The sequence below is a fragment of the Lonchura striata genome, chromosome 4A (genome assembly GCF_050655825.1).
Source record: "Lonchura striata isolate lonStrDom1 chromosome 4A, ASM5065582v1, whole genome shotgun sequence".
NCBI classification, from domain to species: Eukaryota; Metazoa; Chordata; class Aves; order Passeriformes; family Estrildidae; genus Lonchura; species Lonchura striata.
In genome coordinates, this window is record NC_140742.1 from 16622912 (window position 1) to 16645168 (window position 22257).

General features: G+C 40.5%; 1 protein-coding gene across 2 annotated transcripts; it reads left to right on the forward strand.

The window, feature by feature from the left end:
- Window positions 1–1854: 1854 nt before the first annotated feature.
- Window positions 1855–21347, forward strand: CHIC1 (cysteine rich hydrophobic domain 1). 2 transcript variants are annotated; one of them, XM_021525289.3, is made up of 6 exons: window positions 1855–2050; window positions 8328–8382; window positions 14736–14891; window positions 16486–16542; window positions 16731–16790; window positions 17483–21347. In XM_021525289.3, the coding sequence occupies exons 1-6, from the start codon at window positions 1881–1883 to the stop codon at window positions 17531–17533; spliced, it is 549 nt and encodes a 182-aa protein (XP_021380964.1). In that variant the 5' UTR covers window positions 1855–1880; the 3' UTR covers window positions 17534–21347. The 2 variants fall into 2 exon arrangements, with proteins under 2 accessions (XP_021380964.1, XP_077642709.1); XM_077786583.2 differs by lacking the exon at window positions 8328–8382 and having other exon boundaries at window positions 1855–2024.
- The last annotated feature ends 910 nt before the right edge of the window (window positions 21348–22257 follow it).

Genomic DNA, 22257 nt, shown 5'->3' on the forward strand with positions numbered 1-22257 from the left:
AGTGCTCTCAGTTACAACACTCACCTTTTTGCATTTCACACCAGTTAAGGCAAACATCCAGAATTTAACTGAGAGTAAAATAAAGACCAGTACCTTATTAATACTCCTATATATAACTTTGAGTTGTTTCAACACCTTCTTTCCATTGGTTATAAGTCTACATAAAGATGAGATCAGTAGAAAAAATATCATATCCTTAAGTATAGAATAATTTCCTCCTTTTTTATCATGTTTCTAAACAGGATGTATTTTCAGTATTTGGTCAATTAATTACCTTCTCTGCAATTTACTGCAACATTCAACACTAAATAAGAATAAAGTATTTTGACAAAAATAGGAGAACAAAATTTCATTTTATAACAATTTGCCTCTTCATTTTTTCCCCTAGCTTAGAGTGTGATTTACCTGCAGCTCCATATAAGATGGATAATGTGCTGAAGTAAGAGCATGCAGCACTGAGAAAACTGTAGCTCATAAAATGTTACTTTCGGAGGCAACAATTTCCACTGTCAAGTCACCTGCATTTTGCTGCAGTCTAGAAACTCCTGAAAAACAATAAAAATTATTTATGAGGGAAACATTTTCCTGGAAACAACAGACAGGGATGGAGACCCGTTTTTACCTCATGCAGGAGGAGGTGAGCTCATTCCTTAGAGTTCCTGGAGGTCAGGAATTCTGATTTGTACACAAACCAGAGCCAACACTTTATAGGAGCTACACTAACACTAAGAAGAAGAAACAACCCGCTCATAATTTAGTTTTTCATTCTTCTATTGCAATTACAAACACCAGTAGTTTTTTGATTATTTTCCATTTGCAGTAGGGAAGTAATTAAGTGCTTGTTACCCAAATAATAGCTTACACCTGTGTGCTGATGGGGGTATTGTCCTGAAGTATTCTAAGAGAATATTTTTTCCCAAGTTTTGCTGTTCCTATGTGAATTTTCTTCTCTCTCACCACCCCATTACCCTGTACATAACTCACTTTCCAAACCCACCGACAAACCCCAAAACTCCGAGAAACCTCCAAAACCCTCGCTTTTCCTTATCTTCAGGTACCGCGGGGAGCGACACAGCCGGCACAAACAGGAGGGGAAGGGAAAAAAAGCGCTACCTGGCTGTTTTTATTAAAACCATGGCAGAAACACATCTGGAAAAGACGTTAAAATAAAGGAGGATCAGCACCTGTCCCCACCTCCCCTCAGGAGCCGCTCGCGCGCCTGAGGGGCGGGAAGGGGCACGCGGAGGAGTTATAAATGCGGTATATTCAGCACAGATATTCAGGTCCCTTGTACGCCGAAGGTTCAGGGGTGATTTTTTTTTTTTAACAAATTAAAGTCCAGTGAGGTTTTTAATCCGGATCCCCTGTAAGCAGCAAATTAAAATTCCCGTCGGGAGAAGCTCGCGCCGCCTCGAGACCGTCGTGCACCTGAGGTGAGGGAAGGGAGGCCGGGGGAGTTATAAACGCTAACGGTAGCGGAGATATCCCGCTTCTTGTACACGGAAGGCTTAGAGGGAGGCTCTGAAAACAAGTTCAGAGTTCCATAAGGTTATTCCGCCTCCGCTATAACCACCAGCGCTAACTCCTTTCTCAGCAGCTCCTCGTGCCGGCTCGTTACCCGCCGCCCGGGAGCGGCGAGGGGCGGGCGGGCACACCCGCACCTGAGCGGCCGCCTCCGGCCACCCACAGCGGCCGCAAAGCCGCTGCCCACCGCCGGCGGGGGGTGACGCGGCCAGCCCCGCGCCGCTCCCCTCAGCGCCGCCACAGCCGCGCCGCCACAGCCGCGCTGCGCCTGCGCGCTGCCCGCCCGCCCGCCGCCCCGGCCGAGGCGCGGCCCCGCCCCCGGCGCGCGCTGCGCAGGCGCGGCGGGAGGGCCGGCGATGAGCGTCCTGCTGCCCAATATGGCGGACTTCGACACGATCTACGAGCTGGAGGAGGAGGACGAGGAGGAGCAGGATGAGCCCGAGCCCGTGGTGCGGAGCCAGGAGCTGCCCCGGCCCCGCGACGCGCCCGATCCCGTAGCGGTACGGGGCGCCGGGCACATCACCGTGTAAGGAAGGAGCGGGGGCAGCGTGAGGGGCCGGTGTGGCGGGGCGGAGGAGCCGGGCGGGAGCGCCGGGTGGGGTGAGGGCAGCGGGGGCACCGCGCCCCGGCCCTGTGGGCCCCGGCCTCCCGCCCCGCGGGGCCCAGAGCCCTGCGCCCCGCTCCCCTCCGTGAGGGGAACCTTGCTGTGAACGGGGTATTTTCCGGTAGCTCGACGAAAGCCCCGGCCGTGAATGAGCAGCCGGAGTTGGCTGTTGGGTGCAGAGGCTGCAGCGCATCCCTGGCAGCCCTCCCTGGTTGCTCCTCTTTATCCAAACAATTTGTTAGATAAAAAGCAAAGTCCAGGCGATGCGAGGACGAACAGCCTGTTCCAACCATCTCGCTGTGACCCTTGTGTGCCACAGCCGAGCCAGAGAGCCCCCACACTGCACTGCAGAGGAGGCTCCTGCCCGTGCTGTACTTTATCTGCCCCAAACTTAGTTGAGAGTTTGGTTTAGATTGAGTGCTTTTATCACTGGAACACAGCGTGAGCCAGAATGTTTGCTGCTCATTTAAACAGTTGAACAGAAGACGAGCAAGCTGTGTTTCCTTATATGTAATGTTTACTAGTAGGGATTTTCTTAGTATTCCTGCTCCAGCAAGCTGAAGAATTAATAGTAGTGAGTGCATCCTTAACAAGTTGTTGGTTGTCATGTTAATTTTCATGGGAGGGGGGTATTGACGTGTATGTATTGCAAAGACCTACCAAGCTTGTGTTGCTTTGGCTCTGTCTTTGGATTGCATAAAATTCACATTTCTCTCTGTAAATAGGTGCAGTGTGATCTAAGTCCCTGCAGCAAAAGCACTGGGTGGGGAAGGCTCTCCCATGCCATGGGAAGTGGTGTTGGAGCTGTGTTCTCATGGAAGCCTGGATCAGGGTTGCATTGAGCTGGTGCCAGTGGGGAGTTGCTCTGCTGCACCGCAGTGCATTTGCTCGTGCAGATGGAATTTCTTTGTGTCCTCACCCCAAATAGCTGCTGGCCTGACTAAAGGAGAGGTGGAACACAAGCAAGATGCTCAGAATACCAAATACCCATCTTAGGAGCTACCTGATTTGAAGTGCTGAACTGGAAAAAAATATTACACACTCATCTGCTTTCCTTTCTGTGATTTTTTTTTTTGTTAGTGATGTTACTTACAGTTCCTTCTAGGCTCCAGCATCTTTTTGGGATGGGCAGGAGCATCTCCAAGAATTAATGATGTTTACATCAAAGAAAAGCACTATTGTCAGGGAAGTGGAAATCCTTAGCTGGCTACATGCCCTTGTAACCACCTGAACTGAATCCACATCCAGTGTATTTTCCCTTTCTCCCATCCGTCTCAGCTTTCTTCCTGTAACAGGACCTACCTGCATGATAGGAGGCAGCTTTTATCAGCTCATGCTGTATTTTTAAATCTCCTTATACTGATAAAAACAGTTATTGGATGTTACCAATAAAATGCAAGTAAACCCTGGGCACTGGAGTGCATAATGCTGACTTGTTAAATGGGAACTGGTTTGCTTCCCAAAGAGTTTGTGTGTTGGAACTGTCACTTTTTGATCACACAGAGGCTGCTGTTTTTGAAATTAGTTGGCTGCAGAAGCAGCCTGTTCCAGTTACTGAAGGGAGAAATGGCATCCAGGAAAACCTGGGTTTGTTTGCTGAACCTGTCTGGGCTACTGCTAATGAAAAGGTCTGTCCTTACAAGTCAGACATTATTACAAAAAGAAAAACAATTATCTTCATAAAGCCATTGTTTTCTTTGGATTTTTGTTTCAGATGTCTCCTGTTCCTCACCTGACATTGGCCTTCTTGAATACTTTCAGCTTTTAGATAAAGGATAATTCTCAAATTCCAGGGTCATCTGCTTCAGCTTTTCATATCCAGTTCTCTTTTGAAACTCCTAAGTCGGTAGACTCAAACACTGTTAGTTTCTTGGAAGAGACTTTTTATTCTTATGACCTTGTCAGTGAGCTGCTTGCTCTAACAGAGCAACTATTCTGCAGTATCCAACAGTACTTAATATAAATTTAATGAGTTTTGTGAGGGTATTTTAGCAGGATCTTGGTTTTCCCACTTTATTTTGCCAGCCCTTCTACCCCTGTGTGTGGTAAGAGTGACCATCTGAAGTGTCCTTGTTTTATTTTAGTCAGAGAAAACATGTGTAAAAATGGTTAGCAAAATCTATGTTCATCTTGTCCAGGATTCTTTGAAAAAATTCTGTCATACTTATTGTTTTTGAAAGCTTTTAAATTTTAGCACAGATAAATTACTAGGTCCTAGGAAATGCCTTTTCTTCTGCAATTCCATTTTGATGAGTTATAAACACTTTGTCTGCTGTTTCTTCCATAGTGTGACTGATTGGTACATCCAAGAATCTCCATACAGACATTTGTAGTGAAGACTGAGTCATGCCTAGCAAAGCAAAGGCAATAACTTCCAAAAACAGAGCAGTAAGCAAACTGTAACCTGGTTATAGGGTTGTGTTTATCTGCTATAATTTTTCCATGTCATTAAGTCCATGTGGATGGATGGTAATGAGGTAATGAAATAGCCATTAAACATATTTTTGCCATTAGTTTCCAGCTTCCTGCTGAAGTCTGCAAGCCTCCTAGTCTTGGCTAGAAGTTAACTTTTGGTGTTCTAGCCTGTTTTCTGTTGGAGTGCCCCAGGGACCCACAGTCCAGGTGCTAATGAAAAGTTTATTTTCATCAGCTGGGGAAGGAAGAGCCAGTTGAGATAACATTTGAGTATTATTTGATATTGTTCCACCTTCCACAAATTTAAAATAGCAAATGACCTCAGCTTTCCACCCGTTACCAAAGACTTAATTTTCCAAAACATCATCCGTGGGTAAGGATTCTTGGATAGTTCTGTTGGCTGCACAGGAAAATGTTCTGAACTGGGGAATGTTAAATGTTCAAGGAGATTTCAGTTCAGGGCTCTTGAGGAATGTCATCTTTACCCTCTAATGTTGGCCAAAACTCAGCTGATACCTCATAAAGAGCAGTGTGGGATCTGAGCTCCACTCTTGCAGAGAGGTTAAACATAACCTGGATTAGGTGTGGGGAAAGGAGCTGTGTTAGAAACTGTGCTCTCCAAGAGCTTCACTTAACAGGTTTAACTTGTGCAGTCTAGTAAGGCTGATTACTATCTATAAATACAGGAGTGGGAGAACTGAGAATGAGGTGAAGTTTAAGTCAAACAAAATAAAAAGGCAAAGCACCTTGAAATATTCTCTTCTAGATGTAAGAAAGCATTTCCAAACTCTTCCTGTTTCAGTTCTGGGACAGAAAACCTGAGCTCCTGCTTTGTAAACTAATAAAAAAACGTTATCTTGAGGTACCTGTTGCAGGTGAGGTTTGCAACTGGTGATTCAGGATGTTCATTTCAGCCTTTAACTGAGGGATTTATGCATTTCTCTTATTATAGCTCCCTAGGACAAGTTGTGTTCTCACCACTCTACAGATGGGGGAAAATGAGGTGATGGGATTTGCCTGATGCCATCCATGAAAACAGGGAAAGAAGGCCAGAACTGGCAAGTGAGGTCATCCTAGTTCTGTTGCAGCCTCTAGGTGACAGTGCCTGGCTCTTAGAGGTACTTGCCATGCAGTGAGAAAAGTGCAACCACAGGACGTGGGTGACTGATCTGAAATTCTAAATGTTACACTTTGGGCAGCTTGCACTGAGGAGTCACAGAACTGGCCCAGAAATAAATCACCACCAACTGCTGGTTTAAATGACTTAAGGGACAGCTACTGGAATTTATGTTATCATGATTTTTAATCATGATGCTGAAGTTTAGAAGATCATAGGCTGCTCATGCTAGATCACTAGTCTGTTTTAGGAAGTCTAATTAAGTTAAATACCTCTTGATCAATACTTTAGATTTTAACTTCTTTACATGAAAGGTTCTAATAACACTTCAGTACTTTCACAAAGTTGCCTGTAAAGTTGTACAACTGTATAACATCCTGCTTCAATCTTTTTATTTTATTTGGTTGTTGAGCCACCATCTAACAGGAGTTTAATATTTCTAAGCCCTGTAGTAAATAATCACAGAATAGTCTGTAAAACTTCTAGTTTTGGTAAAACTGTGCTAAAGGCCACCAGTGATTCTGACCAAGTATAGTATTTTAAGCGTAGTTAAAATGTAAAGTTATATTCCTTAGTCACTCACAGGTGTTAGTGTGAGAGAAACCTTTCTGTAACTCGGGTTTCCTGGATGTGCTGCAACTGAAGAGAGTGTTTTAGCAACTAATAAAAATTTGGGTGTTTGAATATGTTTCATGACATCAGCTTTGAAATTGAACCCAAACCACATTGTGATCTTGCATTCCTAATCAGATTTATTAATCAGAAAGCACTAATTATCTTGTTCTTTATGGAAATTGGGGTGCAATGGGAATTTTTATGAGTGTATTTGATCAATGAGATAAAAGGCACTACCTGTGGCTTAGGAAGTGTTTGAACTCTGAATTGTGGACGGTCAGAGGAAGGTTCTGAGGAACAGCTGGTACATGTTTGCTTTTTTTTTTTCCATTTTGCCATTTCCTAAGCTGCTGCTCCTGGCCACTGTAAAAATCGGTGTTGTGGACAAGATGGACCTTTGGCATGATTTAGTGGAATTGGTCTGTTAGATGGGTAGAGTAAATAATTCTTGAATTTTCCAGTAGTTCTTTTATAGTGTTGTCTGATTGCTTCTACTTTGTGATCATTCCAGGTTGCTCCATTGCAGCTGCACTGAAAACTTGTGTTCCTCAAAGCAAGCTTTATAATTTTAGTCTTTTTTTTTAAGACTGAAAAGACTACTTCATTGCTCTCTAAGTAAGCTTCCTTAAAACTAAATATGTAACATTACAAAACCTGGAAGATTTCAGCTTGAAAAGGTACAAAATGTGGAGGCTGCCTTGCCAGATTACAAAGAGAATGGAAATGTGCTATGTTAGTAACCTTTGTACTTGCCTGAAATCTTACTGTTTTTACTGTTTGGGGTTTTTGTAATGTTTTACACAGCTACTGCTCTTTACAAGAGGCTCTAACTTAAATGATTCATCAAAGGACTGGACTGATCTTCACCAGTGTTGTTGGCAAACATTTCAGTTACTGGATTTCTAGAGACAGTACGAGTTCTGTTCTCTTGAAGGTTGTTTTGACTTTTTGTTACTTGGGAACAATTTCCATTGTCTGGGGTATTACAGAGTGCACAGGAGTGTGTATGTGTGATCTAATGATGGGCACTGATGTCCAAGAGAAGGTGTTGGAACCTTTAAGGTCCCTTCCAACCCAAACCATTCCACAATTCTGTGTTATTTCAGTCATAGTGGTATTGGTACCAGGGACCAGTTTGGAGTATGGCAGGTGTCAGTTTGACTCAAAGCAAAGTTTGTTTCTTCAGTAACTACTACAATACCAGATGTATTTGTGCTCCTTCTTTTTGGCAGTGATTCTTTCAGGTATTTTTTTTTTTAACACATACTCAGGAGATAGTTCAGCAGAGCTGACTTGATGTACAATATATTTAACTTTCATCAAACATACAGATTGTAGCTGAGGGCCAGCTGCTGCTGTATTTTGTTAAATTACTGAATTTTAAAGGTTTAGGGGTTTTGGAATAAGTGGTAACAGGTTTACAAGCCAAATCCAGCTCCCTGGAGCTTTCACTGCTTATAATGAAAACCTTTTGCTCAAACCCCAAAAGAGTTCAGTGAAGAGCAGCCACAGTGGTACCCAAAACTTAATTTTCTTGAAGTTCACAGTTGTTGTAAAAGTCTCCTTTGTGTAGGCTCTTACGAGGTACCTTAAATCTGCCCAAAGGAAGTTTTTAAAACCACATGGTTATAAATTTCTAAGATGATGATGAATGGGTTTCTTAAAACAAACTTCATCTGTCGCATGTGGCGCAATTGCACGTGTAAGAAAGTAAAAGGGTTGTTAAACCTGGGATTTTATAGCTGGAGGGTTTTTTCTTACAAAAGTCAAAGATTTAAACTTGCTGCCATCCAATTGGAAAAGAATTTTTGCACTTCTGGAGTAAGGCATGAAGTAAGGCACCAAGCTGTGTTTCTGTCTGGAAATGAGTGACTGGCACATGAGACCTTGTATTAACTTAAACCAAAAGCTCATGAAATAATGCAAATGTAAGGGCAAAAGAAATTAATAGTGGTTTCTTTTTAAAGTAAAAACTCTTATTACATTTTTTTTGTTAAGGGAAACAAAGTAAGTTAGGTGGAATATATTTTGTTTGTCTCTTTTGTTTTCAAGGTTTGGCTTGAGCAACAAGTTTGATACAGAATTTCCTTCTGTTCTGACAGGGAAGGTAAGTGTGAGATTAAACTGTTCTTTTCAATGGGAGGAGCCAGTGCATCCAGTGGTTTCTGTGTTGGATATTTTGAGCATGAACCCACTAAAAACTGTTACCTGTGGCCTGTGTGACCCAGCTGCTCCCTGCCCAGTTCCTCAGTGTAAGCTGGAAAAAAGAAGGGAGGATTTGCTGTGATTGTTACTATTATGGACATTCCAAACACAGCAAAGCTTACCATGGATCTGACTGTTTCCATGCAGACATGAAAGCAACACTCACTTAACCTTGCTTTTTAAATACCTGGAGTTTGTGCTCCCTCCTGGGTGAATTAAATCAGTACAAATACTAGACCTCTCTTCTGAGTATGCCTGCCAAGCCTTGAGTTTGTTTAGACAAATCTTTGGAAGTGAATCTGTTTTATCTGAAGCTTTACAGAACAAAACATAGTGTTAAGTCTACAAATTAAGTAGGTTTTTAGTACATTTTCACAAATACCATTTAGTTCTGAAAATTAGTGGTGACACAAGTCTCTTGCTTTCTCTGGAGTCCTGTCATCTTACTTAATGCAAGTGTAAGAAACTGTAATTTGTAGCTATTAATTCAACCTTCACTTAATTCTTAGTTTTAAATAATTTTTGTAATTGTATTTTTTTAATCTTTTAATTGCTTAATTCTTTTTCTCTTGATTTTTTTTTTATTCTTGCTGTTTCAGTGTCTAGTGCTTTGTTTTTGCTTTGATTTATATATCCCTCGTGTATCTTTTCCAGAATTTGGGAAGAATAAAGTTTATTTGGCTCTTTCTACTTTGTCTCATGTCATCCCATAGAGCTGCACTCCCTCTGCAGCCCCTTGCAGAGGTTGAGTCATACCAACAATCCACTAAACACAGCTGAGTGGTTGCTCCTGCTTCTGCCAGATCCATCTGGGCTTTCTCCTCCTGCATTTTCACACCAGAGTACAATGAATAAAACCCTTGTGTTGAGGTTGTCCATCTGTTCTGGCAGCAGTACCCCTGAAAAGCAGGTTCTGCTTGGAGTTTTTGGGTGCTGAAAATCAGCCTGGGAATTTTAGGATCTCACTGAGCTCAGACAAATTCTACTGATTCCAGTGTGAGGGCTGCTGACAACATTTTGCATTTCACCACCTTGTCTGAGGCTTATTCTCCTCTGGGAAGCTCTTTCGGATCACTGAACAGCCACAATACATTCTGGAAAAAACTATTTTTATGTTCTTCTTCTCGACTTGTAGTTTATTATAAATAAGCCTGTAGAAAATCCCAGGCAAGAAAGATTAAAACTAAATTTAATGATATTATTTCATCTCTTTCTGTCTCTCTAAAATATATTTGGGTTATTAAAAAAACCAACCTACAACCAGGCCTATACTTTTTAATACCAGCATCAGTGGCTGTCACATTTTCCACTTGACTGTCCTCCTCTTGTTAAATAGACAGTGAACAAAAGCTTAATTTAAAGTTCACTTGAGTGCTTGGACATAATTTAGCAGAGACAGAAAAGAGGAAATTCTTCTGTAAGCATTTACCCTTCTTGTTCTGTGGGTGTGATCAGTGCTACAGGAGTGGCATGGGTAGAGATTTGCTGTATACAGGGATGCTCCTCTGCTGAGAATCTTGGTGTTCTGTTGTCTTGTGGATTTGAGGGGCTTTCTGAGCAAGGAAGTGAATTCCCTTTTGTCAGGGGAGAACACCAATGAAATAAGATAGTAAACACATTTTTCTTACTGCCTGTCAGAACTGCTATGAAAGACATTAAAAACCAGTTTTTAATATGGGACTTTCAGTTTTTAATACTTCAGTCAATTGCAAGAAATAAAGAATTTTCTTCTTTCTCTGGTTGAGGCAGTCAATCATCTTAATCCCTATTGAAAATGAAAGTTCAGTATTTTTTTTCCAGTAAGAAGTTTTTCTTCAAATACCCTGTTAAGTAATTCACAATAATCAATACCATAGTCAACTGAGACTCCGCTTTAACATCCTCTGCTGTTAAAATGTATTTTTTTTTGTTTTTTATTAAATCAAATTTTATGAATAACAGTGACTGTTTATATTTACAAATTTGGATTAAAATGTTTACTCTGAATTTGCATTGCTCCTTAGCTACTCTAAGACAATGTCATTGTTTATTCATATTGCCTGTGTAACATTAAGTTGGATGGCTTTGCTGTTTCCTGTGAATTGATATTAATAATAAATCCCATCTGCTAATGGAGTGTAAGGATGAAGCCATTAGATGGGCTGGATGGATTTCTTGGTGGAACTGGTTTTCTTTTGAATAAATACAGATGTAAAAGATGTAGGTTTTTAAAGCAGTTTGAAAATCCTAATTAGAGAAGACTCTGTAGCTACACCTTTCTCCCAGAAGCACAAACTTTTGGGATTTGTGCCACATTCTTGTATTAGTAATTTCCTTAAGCTTTCTGCCCTCAGTTTGCCCATCCACATAGTGATGGCAGCAAACTTTTTGATTTTCTTCTTCTGAAATCTGGAATCCCCCTCCTCCTTCACCCATTTTCTCAGTCTCCAGTTTTTACAGACACTGCATAGCTGTTGTAGGTTAGCCTAGAGCTACATGCTTGTAATTACATCTTCAGTGTTTGAGACTTCATTTGTTGCTTTCCTTGGGAGAGGTGAATGTGTACATTTAAGGGTAAAGCATAGACAATAAAATAATAAAGGAAAGGCATATCCCAGGTACATCAGATGTTTGGCGTAGCTAGTTCAATTGGATTAATATTTGTCTTGCAGGATGAGACAGAAACTCACCTGGTTTGTAAACCCCAAGCCAGACTTTGTTTCAGAGGAACATTAAGAAAAGATTTGACTACACTTAATACAGAGGCAATATTTAACTTTTAATAATGTAATTGGACCTTGGCCTAAATTGGAGTGCTGGTTAAATTTAAATTCTGTGTGCTACAGGTTTACGGGATTATTAATTCTCTTAAACAAGCTTTTAACAAAATATTCTCTGTGATAGTGAGCACAGTAGCACACACTGCTCCAGGTGACCAGAAGATGATGGAGGCAGTGATCCTGAAGGGGAAAAGTGGAATTTCCTGCTCTGATCTTGAAACAAAAGGGGTCCTGCCCAGAGAGGAGTGTGCAGTGCAGGGCAGGGGGAGCCATAAAGTGAGGGCTGGGCATTGTGGTGCCGTTGTGCCGTGTGATTGATAGGGCTGCTGATCATGGTGATTGAAGGAGAAAGATCAGGCCTGCTGGGCCTTGCTGGCTCCCTTCCTGTGTTTGGAGATCCTCTGCATCCTGTTGTAAAATATTATGACACCCCCTCCTTTCCTTTTATGTTTTTTTTTGGTTTTGTTTTTTCCCCCCTAAAAGGAGCTAGTGTCCCTTCCTAAGGTGTACAGCACAGCCAGGAGCAAAGTGCTTATCTCATTCTTTTCAAGAGCCAGACACAAACTCTCCAATAGATTTCCAGAATTACTCAAAACTGAGCTTTCTTAGGGAGCTGTCTTTGTGCAGGAGGAGCTGGTAATTCTGTTTATTTGAAATTCGTCAGCCCTTTCACATACACCTTTCAAAAGCTGTACCTGCAAGAAGGCAGGAGTTAAAATTGTGTTAGAAAATCAACAGTTCTGTGGTGACTTTCATTTGTATTCAGTTTCATTATTAGATTAGAACAATTATTTACAGGTATTTTGTTCTTAATCACTGCGAAACATTGCTTAACTGTCACTGAGCTATAAACTATTGTGATTTGTTCTTTTTATCACAACATGAGGCTTATCCTGTTCTCCAGTTCCTTTAGTTTCAGATGAATATGTGTCATAAGTGACAGAAATATTTGTTGTGGTTTGATTTCCTAAAGCCAGAAACAATCCAATAGTTGGGGTTAGTCAAAAGCATCCTAAGTAATTTCATCTCATGTCGTAGCCAAGAGATTCACCTTTACTTGAAAATATTTGGTGAAAATATTTGGTAGTGGTGTTTTCATATTATTGTAGTAAGATAAACATCAAACCAAAACTCCTGAAATGGGAATTTTCTTTTGCTTAGTGGCATTCAAAATTGGTTTCTGGTTTAGCCATTTGCTCTGCAGGAATGAGAATACTTCACCTTTCATCTTAAAATGTAGGAACATGTTAACCTGATGTGAACAGTGACTCCCTAGAAATTATCACAGGAAAGGGAATCTCCCTAGGCTTTCTTCTTAGGTCCCAAATTTTTATGCCATCTGTGATCTGAGAATCTGGTTGAGTTCTCTTTGTGTTGGATGTTACCACTGATAAGGATTATTCTTGTTAAACTAAATTCTGGGCTGTGCCATTCCATTGTCTTTGGCAAGTTTGTTCAGCTGGATTTGGAGGTTGGGCTGTGTTGCTGTCAAAGTCCAGTAAACTTTGTGTCTGAAGGAAAAGGAAACATTCTCTTTTCCTAGGGAGTTTCATTACAAAAGTATAAATGAGTTCTAGGAAAAAAAAAACCTACTTATTTTTATATTTCACATAAACAGAATATAAAATTCTAAAAGATTTATCAAAGAAAGTGCCATTTGTAGGTATCCAAATATAAGGCCCATGGAAATTTCCTTAGGAGTTGAAAATGCCAATTAATGTAGGAATCTCAGTTTACTTTGAGGCAGTGACTGCAGCAGCTGCCTGAGGTTACTGGAAACCACCAGCCCAGATGTTCTTTCCTACAAAACACTCTCCCACATTGAAGATGAAATGGTTTTGCTCTGTGCATCTGGTATTTATTATATCCCAGTACAAGATTTGGCACTGGCAAAGAAATCCATAAAACCTTGTTCTAGAGACATGCAAGTACAGGATAGTTTGCCACATTACAATGGGATTTTTTTCATAGCAGATGTCCCACTACAAAGGATCTCAGGGGTTTTCTTTGATCATTTTATTTCTTTTTTCCTAAACTAATGTGTCTCGTGTAAAACAGACAATGTTTTTAGTTGCTTCATTTGTGGATGTAAAACAAAACAGTCTATTTAATATGGGAGGGGGCAAAATAATTACTTTCTATGTATTTATTAATTCCTGCTATAAAATAATCACAAATTATGTTCTCATGTTATTAACTGTAGGCCTGGCTAGTGTGCAAGCCCAGCTGCCCTCTGACTCTGTAGTGCCTGGTGACCTGAATGGTCAGGAAACAGATGTATTTATTTACTCCCTTCCCTGCAATGCTTTAAAGAATTCAGCTCAATAGGCAGGGGCAGCAGCATCAGGTCCTCTCCATTTCCTGCCCAGTGGCTTTGCCCCTGCTGAAAAGGATCTTTGTCATTAAATGAACTTTTGTTGGCGTTGCTGCCCTTGTTTGCAGAGTCAGATGAGCAGAGTTGGGCTGGCTTGGGTGGGGGTTGTGGAGCACTTGCACAGCTTTGTGTACAGACTCACACTGGGGATTTGCATCAACATGGCAAAGAGGTAGGAAGGATGGGGTTTTTCATTGTTCTGAGTTGTGCCTGCCTGGTCCTAATTTATTCTGCTTTGTGTATTTGAATGCTGGATTTTGTTAGAGTCAAGGGTGTCATCTCGGAGTCACTGCCTCAAATCCGTGTTTGACTTGTCAGATGGAAGTGACTTGGATTCTGTAGGGAAATGAGAGATTTGGGGTATGTAAGTAGGTGAGAAATGAAGTTATTGGAGAAAAGAGCTCCTTTCTGAGCTGGGGCTTCCACTGTGACTCTGCAGTGGCAATACAGTTATAAAATACTTATTTCTTAATTTCAAAAAGCTAGTTTTCAATAAGTAAACTTTATTTCTAACCCTGTACAAGGTGCCTTGCTCTGCCTTAAATACAATCCAGTGTATTTCTTTCTAGGCTTCCCTATTTTAGGAAGCAGCCACAAGGGAAGTTGTGACTTAATTATGGGCCACTTCAGGAAGTTATTTGTGGACAGAACCTTCACCCAGGCACAGTGTAGACTTAGATTGGTGTGACACTAATTTGGAAAATATTCTTCCTTTCTGTGGTACCTATTTTTACTGCAATGCTCCCCCATTCCCTTGGAGAGCAGACATCTGTCATTCTTCTGTGGTTTTGCTCAGTGTAGCCAGTGCATGTATTGCCCAGCTGTGTCCCAGTTCTGATTTTGTCAGGGCCCATTGTGTGTTCAGGCCCATTTATTAATTACTGCTGCAATAAATTACAGATGAGGCTGCTCATCTAAAAGATGTTTGGCTTTTGAACTCAGGTTTGTGCAGTGCACACACCAGAAATGAATTTGTTGCAGGAAAATGACTTTTCAGGCTCACTGGGTGACCAGTGCTTTAGAAGATTGTGTCATTTCCTGTTGCATTTTAACCTGTAGAGGCAATTTCTGAGAAAATACACCTGTGCTGGCCCTCTCTGAAGTTGAGCCCTTCTGTTGCAGGTGGCCCCTGAGGAATTCAAGACCAGCATCAGTCGAGTGAACGCCTGCCTGAGGAAGAACCTCCCTGTCAACGTGAAGTGGCTGCTCTGTGGCTGCCTGTGCTGCTGCTGCACTCTGGGCTGCAGCCTGTGGCCTGTGGTCTGTCTTAACAAAAGAGTGAGTCCATGTTTCATCTTATTCTATAGATTTTTTAATTATTGGTAGGATTAAATAACTTTTCATAATATCTTTCCTATTTTAAAACCGTGCTTTGGCCTCACATTCAAAAGGTTATTTTGATTTCCATCTTAGAAAATATAAAAAATTTGAAATTACACCAAATTACCAGTTGACTCAATAATTTTAAGAATAGCTGATCTCATCTCAGTTAAAACAGGATGGAATATATGATGCTCCAAATTTCCAGGACTTCTCAAGGTCTAAGAATTGAGTGTAGAACTGAACCTTCATGACCTTCAAAGAGTGGCAGAATGAGACTGAAAAATTAATTCTCCTCTTCGCACCCCCCATCCCCACTCCTCCACCCCCCAATAAATATTTTTTAAATTTAAAAATCACTATTTTGTATGCAATAGACACCATAACATTTCAGAGCGGGGGTTTATTTGCCATATTTTACTGTTCTGTTTCTGTTAAGAACAAGTACAAATTTTTTTTCTAAAGACTTCCCCCCAGCACAGTTGACAACTTCTGTAATCAGGTCCAAAGTAATAAATTTGAAAAGCACTTTAGTCAATTACCTCTGTGGTTTACATTTAGAATTGATTTATCACAGCAGTAAATATTGAGGAAGTGCATTAATGTGTTAACTTGGTGAAGTGCTCATCACTAAAGCTGCATCACTAAAAAGTTACAGGACTTATTTTAGTTCATTTTAACTGCTTTTATAAATGTAATTATTGCAGAGGTTTATGCCTGAGAGATACAAAAGGAGTATTTGCGGTTTTAAAGCTATTTTTAATATCCCTGTACCAGTGAAAATCTAAATAAATGCCCATGTAGTGGTGTAGTATTAATTATATTAAATTCTCAAGGCTACAGAGAATATGCACCAAGTAGGGAAAATGATGGCACTTCTGTGGGTTGTGAGGATGGTAACAACCATGCAGTGATTATAATTAAATGTATACCATGCAGGATCATCATAGTTGTCTTTTTGTGACCTTCAAAATCTCTGAAACTTGAGAAATCATCTCCTCTCCACAGTCATGGAAAGAGCAGGAAATGAAGGACACATTTGATAGCCAATCGCTGAAAATAATTCGTTATGAACTAGAGTTTGGTGGTGAGGGTTTTTTCCCAAGATCCAGATCACAATTCCCTTAGCAAAATCTGGAAATTAAATGTATGAAATCTGTGTTTTCAGCAGAACACCTGCAGTGAGTGCAGGATTTGGCCAGGAGACTTTGTTTTGTTGGCTGTGGGAGGTAAAAACACCAAATTCAAAGAGATCTCTTACTAACCAAATGAACTCTGGAAAAGCCACAGGCCTAAGCTGGACTTGATCTTAGAATTTTTTCCAGTGATTCTAAATTAACAAAAAACCCAGGAGTGTTTTCCTTTTTTGAAAAAAGGGGGGAGTGGGGAGTTGAAGTGATAAGATTTCCATGTATTTATTCTTTGGTTTGTTCTACTTTTATAGAACTTAACTTACTGTAAATTAAGCTTAGCCAGAAATGCAGTAGTGAGATCCTTCTGGATGAGACCAGCTGCTGAACCATTTCTGATGCACTTCTGACTTCCTTTCTAGACTAGAAGATCAATTCAGAAGTTATTAGAATGGGAAAATAACAGACTATATCATAAGGTAAGAAAAGAGTGCTTGTTTCTTTCAGCTTTAAGAATATTGGCAATGAAGGATTTTACAGTCTTGTCATAATTCCATACTTTATACTGATCTTAAATAATAGATCCTAATAATTCAGTATTGCTAATGCTTGCTGCATTACACATCTAAACAAGGCTGTGCTAATCCTTTGTTAATTATTTCCTTAGCTTGGTTTGCACTGGAAGCTGAGTAAAAGGAAATGTGAAACTAGCAATATGATGGAATATGTGAGTATTGCTTGTTACTTATTGCTATTCAACAGAACTGTGATTTAATAGAGAAAATCCTTCACCTAGTTACCCTGTGCAAAAAGATCTCCCAGACAAATGTGCAGTTTGGTCTGTAATTTGGAATGAGGGAGACCCACTGGGACTTTCTGCATTGGAGTGATTCCCACCAGCAGCAGTCCATAGTTCCTTACACTTACCCACCTTTTCCAGTGGCATTCAGAACTCCTTTGATTCAAATAAATTTGCAGAAGTATTCCATCTTTACAGTAATGTGGATTTTTGGTTGGACCTTTTCTTTTGTGTTTTAGTTTTTGATTTGTTTTGGTGGTTTTTTTTTCTGCCAGCTCTAAATCTCACATGGTTGTAAGCAAGACCTTGTAGGAAAGCAGAATTTCAAATATTTCTGTGGTTCTATCACTCCCCTATCCACTTTAACATGTAGCTGTGAAGATTGTATAGGCCTTAGGGAAAGAGATCCACCCCTAAAATAGACAAGCACCCAGAGTCCCTCTATTTCAGAATGACTGGAAAAATCTCTGCTTTGTTACCCTGGGGAGCATTCCCTCCTCACAGACTACCTCAGATACATTTAGTCTTAAGAATTAGCTAATGTTCATGGAAGTTGTGCTGAAACTTTGAACTTTTTTGGTTACTGTCTTCTGTTCTTGTCTTTTTCCCTTCTTCAACAGGTAATATTAATAGAGTTCTTACCAAAATACCCCATATTTCGACCTGACTGAGGAACAACATTGGTCTCTCATGTTACCTGTCATTTTCTACCCTTAGTGCCTTGTAGATGATTTTGGAAAGAAGATGGTCTACTTTGCTGTGACTTAAAAATGTTCTTCAGTAGAAATCTTCCTTGCTGTTACTTTCTTTTGTTAAGAAGAGAACAATTTGCACATTTTTTTATGTTAAACGAGGCTTCTATGTTGCACTCTGAATTTTTAACATTACCAATAACTGATAGAGTTGCCACTAGGGATCTTAACATCAGTGCTGCTTAAACTTGTTCTGAGCATGCTGCCTTATTAATTTATCTCTTTGCTGTCCTTCAATGTGCATCCTAAAGCTTTGTCATCCGATATTTCATCCTAAGTGTTGCAATCCTAGAAACCCTCAGTAGGAATGTCCAGGTAAACTCCGGTAGTAATGATTTTAGTAGAACCTGCTTGCATAGGACTTGCAGTCAACAGCACTGGTTTTGTCCTGCACTTTGCAAAATCATCATTTACATTTAGGGGGTTCTTTAGTTTACCCACTATGGATTTGTAAATATTAACTCTTTGCATAATGTAAAGTGTGGTATGCCAAGGTTTACAGAATGTATTATAGCTCTTATTCTATTGCCAACAGTCCCCAGCATCTGTTCCATGTGCTCGTTCCCCTGGGATTGTACAGCCCCACCCACACTGGTTTTATGGGAAAGCCATAAAGAGTTTGTATATATGTCAGATGTGTAGGGCTCAGTTGCACTTTGTTTAGTAAATGGATGAAAAATGCATAGCATTTCTGTCTTTATTTTGAAAAGTATTTCAGGTGGTGTTTGCAGCACCTGAAATACAAAGCTGAAATCTTCACCTCTGCAAAAGCTGCATTTGTGAGGTAGATGGCAGCTGCTATTAACAAAATACCCTAAAGTCTCTTTTGAAGTGAGGAGTATATATGGATGTTAAGTTCTGTTTTGTTCTGAAGTCAGGAAAAGTTAACCTCGAATCAGAGATCTTAATTACAGAAGAGAAAAATTAGAAACAGCTGAAGCAGCACCTTTGTTACTGCTGTGGTGTGGTTGTACTTCAGCATTTTTACAGTTAAGTGACATCAAGTCCCTTTCAGTGGAAATAGGTTTTATCTCAGTCAAAGTGGAGTTTCAAAACATGCTGAGAGGAGGAAGTGCAGCAGTTGAAAGGGCTCCTGAATATGTTTTGGCAGTCAGGCACTGTCTGGAGAGCCAGGAAAGCCTTGTGGAATTCAGTATTATTTTGGATTCTTCCCTGTTTGCCTGATCTCAGGAAGGGAACTCATTGTAGAAAAGCTTCCTCTAATGGGTGACCTAAGCAAGAGCACTTGTTAAAAGAAAGCAAATGGAAATTGTTGCAAGTTCCCTGCCTTTCCTAACTAGAAATAACAAAGCCCAGCAGATAACTGAGCATCTGCAACTTGTGGTGGATTTCATTATCAGTGTCCAGGCATTTCTTTGCAGCATCTTGACTCCCTGCAACATCATCCCAAGTTACTTTTTAGTTTCAGGGTGACTTGGGGTTTCCTCTGAATGTATTTGCATCTCTGCAGTTTGCAATATGCTATTAAAATACCATATTTGTAAGACCATTGCCTCCTAATACTTGTAAAAGGTCAGATTCCTTGTACACAGTGTTTACAGAAGGCCAGTTTTATGCAGGTTACTCAAAGGGAAGTTTGTGCTGTTTCCTGTCCCAGACTGATGGTTCAGAGTTTGAAATCTGCACATTTCATGCAGAAACTTTGTTTGACTGGTAGATTGGTGACAACTAAATGTGCAATTGCATTTGTAACATGAATAAAAATCTCCTGTGTTGTTTGAAATTATCATTAGCTACACCTTGCAACTCAGATTTCCATTGCAGAACCAAGCAAAGTGTTGTCTCCATTTTAGTTCTTTTTTTGGGGGGATGAGTGCTAATGGGAAGCAGAGAAAGTAATGGCAGAAAAAGGCAGAGTAAACCAAAACTGAAATAGCACACCCAGTTCTTTCTTTGCATTTCACTGACAAATGAGTTTCTGGAGTATTTAACAGAACAATGGAAATTTCTTACTGTTCTGCCAGAATATTGTTGTGCAAAATACTCAAGAAATCTCAGCAGGTTCTGATTTTCTTCATGCAACTCTATTTTCTCCCTGTACTTTTCCAAGTGGGAGAACAGGCACTTCCCATGGAACCACAGAATGGGTTGGGTGGAAGGGACCCCAAAGCTCCTGCCATTCCACCCCCTCCTTCCACTAGCCCAGGTTGCTCAGAGCTCCATCCAAACTGGCCTTGAACACTTAAGCACATGATATTAATTTGTAAAGTTTACATTTTAAGTACATAAATCCTCTACATTTTAATTTGTCTTTAATTATTAATTGTGCAGTCTTCAAACCATGAATGGGTCTTGTCTTTGTGTTTTAATTGACATTTAATTATGTGGCCATAACATAAAGAACCAGAGCCAAACCTGTCATTTACTGTAAGCTCCATGTTTTAATAGGTAGATAAATTTGCATTAAAATGCAAAACCAGCAGCAGTATTATATTTGCATGTGAAAGACACAGGGTTCATAGCTCACTGGAAGGTGAAGGCAGCTGGCAGTACTGCTGTGAACTCTGTGCCCAGGTTCTTTTTGCTTGGGCTGTCCTTTAATACCAAAACATCACAAGTAATTCTGTCTGCCGAGACTGGAAATCTCATTTTTGACAGTTAATGACCAGCATGAGTTGGTGAAGTGTTCATGGAGGATATCTGTCAGAATTTGTAGCAATGTAACAGATTCATGTCAGCAGAGTGAGTGGAAATGGTAAAGAAAGTGCCTTGGCTGGTTCCAACACCATTGTGCAGAGAAGGAGAAAAGGGAACTGACTGGTCCCTCTCAGGAGTGGGAATTTGCATCAGATTTTTAAAAGCAGTTACTGTCTACCAAATCAGTGTTTATTTCTTCACATCAACATGTTGACACTAATTTTGTTTCTATATTTTATCCAATAAATCTTTGGGTTTGTATCTAGAAAGTTTTGTATCTGGAGAGTACTGAAGGAGTGCAGAACTCTGGCAGAGCATCAAAGCTCTTCCTTTGTGATTCCCCACCTGCTCCTGCAGAGATGTTTTCCCTCTGGAGAAACACAGAAGTGTTCAAACATGCACACCCAAGTCTCAGGAGTGTGAGTTCAGTTGTAAATGACTATCAAACAGAGAAAAAACCAATTATAAAATCTGGTGTGGTTTTGATAAATACAAAAAAAAAAATGTTCCTATGCTCTTCTTGATAGGTACAAAACTCCATATGCAAAACCATAAATTGATGTTTATTATTGTCCCACTGACAGTTTACTACATTTTCTTGTTAACACACTACCATTGGAGCAATAAAAACGTCAAGCTATTAACATTCAACATCAATTATTTATCACTTTAGTAAGCAATGTTATGTGATTCTTCTGCCATTCTTTTGTTTTCTGCTTTTGGTGTTCTTACAGTGTTGTAACATACTTGTATTGCTTCTGAAAAGTGGTTTTGTTTAAGCTGTATGAAACTGTGTTCTTAACACTTTTATTCTGTTTACAAGTGAACAGCCACTTTTTTAACAGGACCTCACATCTGGAGAGTTTTCTCTCGATTTTTTATTTTAAATGAAAATAAAATTCTAACTGAGCTTGCTTTCTATAATTTACTGCACTGGCTTGTGCCATTGAAAGAAGCTGGAAGTCAAACTCGCTTCATCACTTTGAGACATTTTTCTTTAATTAAATTCAAAGATGAAAACCTTGAGTAGTGCAATGTGTTTATAGAAAAAAAAAAACCCTGAAATTTTCTGCGTCTTTCTGTGTAGAGGTGTTTTATTGGGATGGCAGCAGTGGTGGGGTGTGTCTAAATGAGACACAACCAATACAGCCAGGCCAACAACCTTGGCTTATTCAAAGAACAAGACTTGGAAAGCTTGGGAAAGATTTCCAAAGATGCAAACTGCAGAATGATTGTCATATCTGATTTTCCTGGTGATCCACCTTCCTGCCAGGACAGTGGTGGAGTCTCCATCCCTGGAAGTGTTGGAAAACTTGTGGATGTGGCCCTGGAGGACGTGGTTTAGTGGTGACCATGGTGGTGCTGCTGGTTGATGGTTGCACTTGGTGATCTCTTTGCCAGCCTTAACAATTCCATGATTTGGTTGGCGGGCCCACAGACCCTCCCTGGTAAGGGAGGAAGGAACCTCTCCCTGCAGCATTCCTGTCACTGTCGAGGCAGGACAGGAATGAATAGACTTGACTCAGAAGGCTGTGAAAGTAAGACTCCCCTTTATTCAAAATATACCGCTCTTTTATACAGAGCTTCGTGAGGACCAAATCCATTTGCTCTGAAGTGAAAACAACGCACACCATTGGTGCAGAGCGCTTAACGCACAGTGATAGAACTTAACTATAAACAATGTGAAAAACAAGAGAGATAAAGAATTATTTACATTCTTTTACAGCTCTTTCCCAGAATTTTTGCCTGGCTAGAAACTCTCAGTTTCTTTCTTTGACTGAATCTGAGACCCACACATTCCTCCCCAAAAGCAGAGGTTTTCTCCCACCCCCAGGGAGGCAGCCTGAGCAGGGACAGTGTGTGAGGGTGAACAAATCCTGGCTTCCAGAGGGGTCTGTGCCCAGCACAACGCAGCCCTTTGTGTGTGTGACCAGCCTGGCTTTGGAGCTGTGAAAGCAGGACTTAAAACTAAAGCCTTTGGCTCA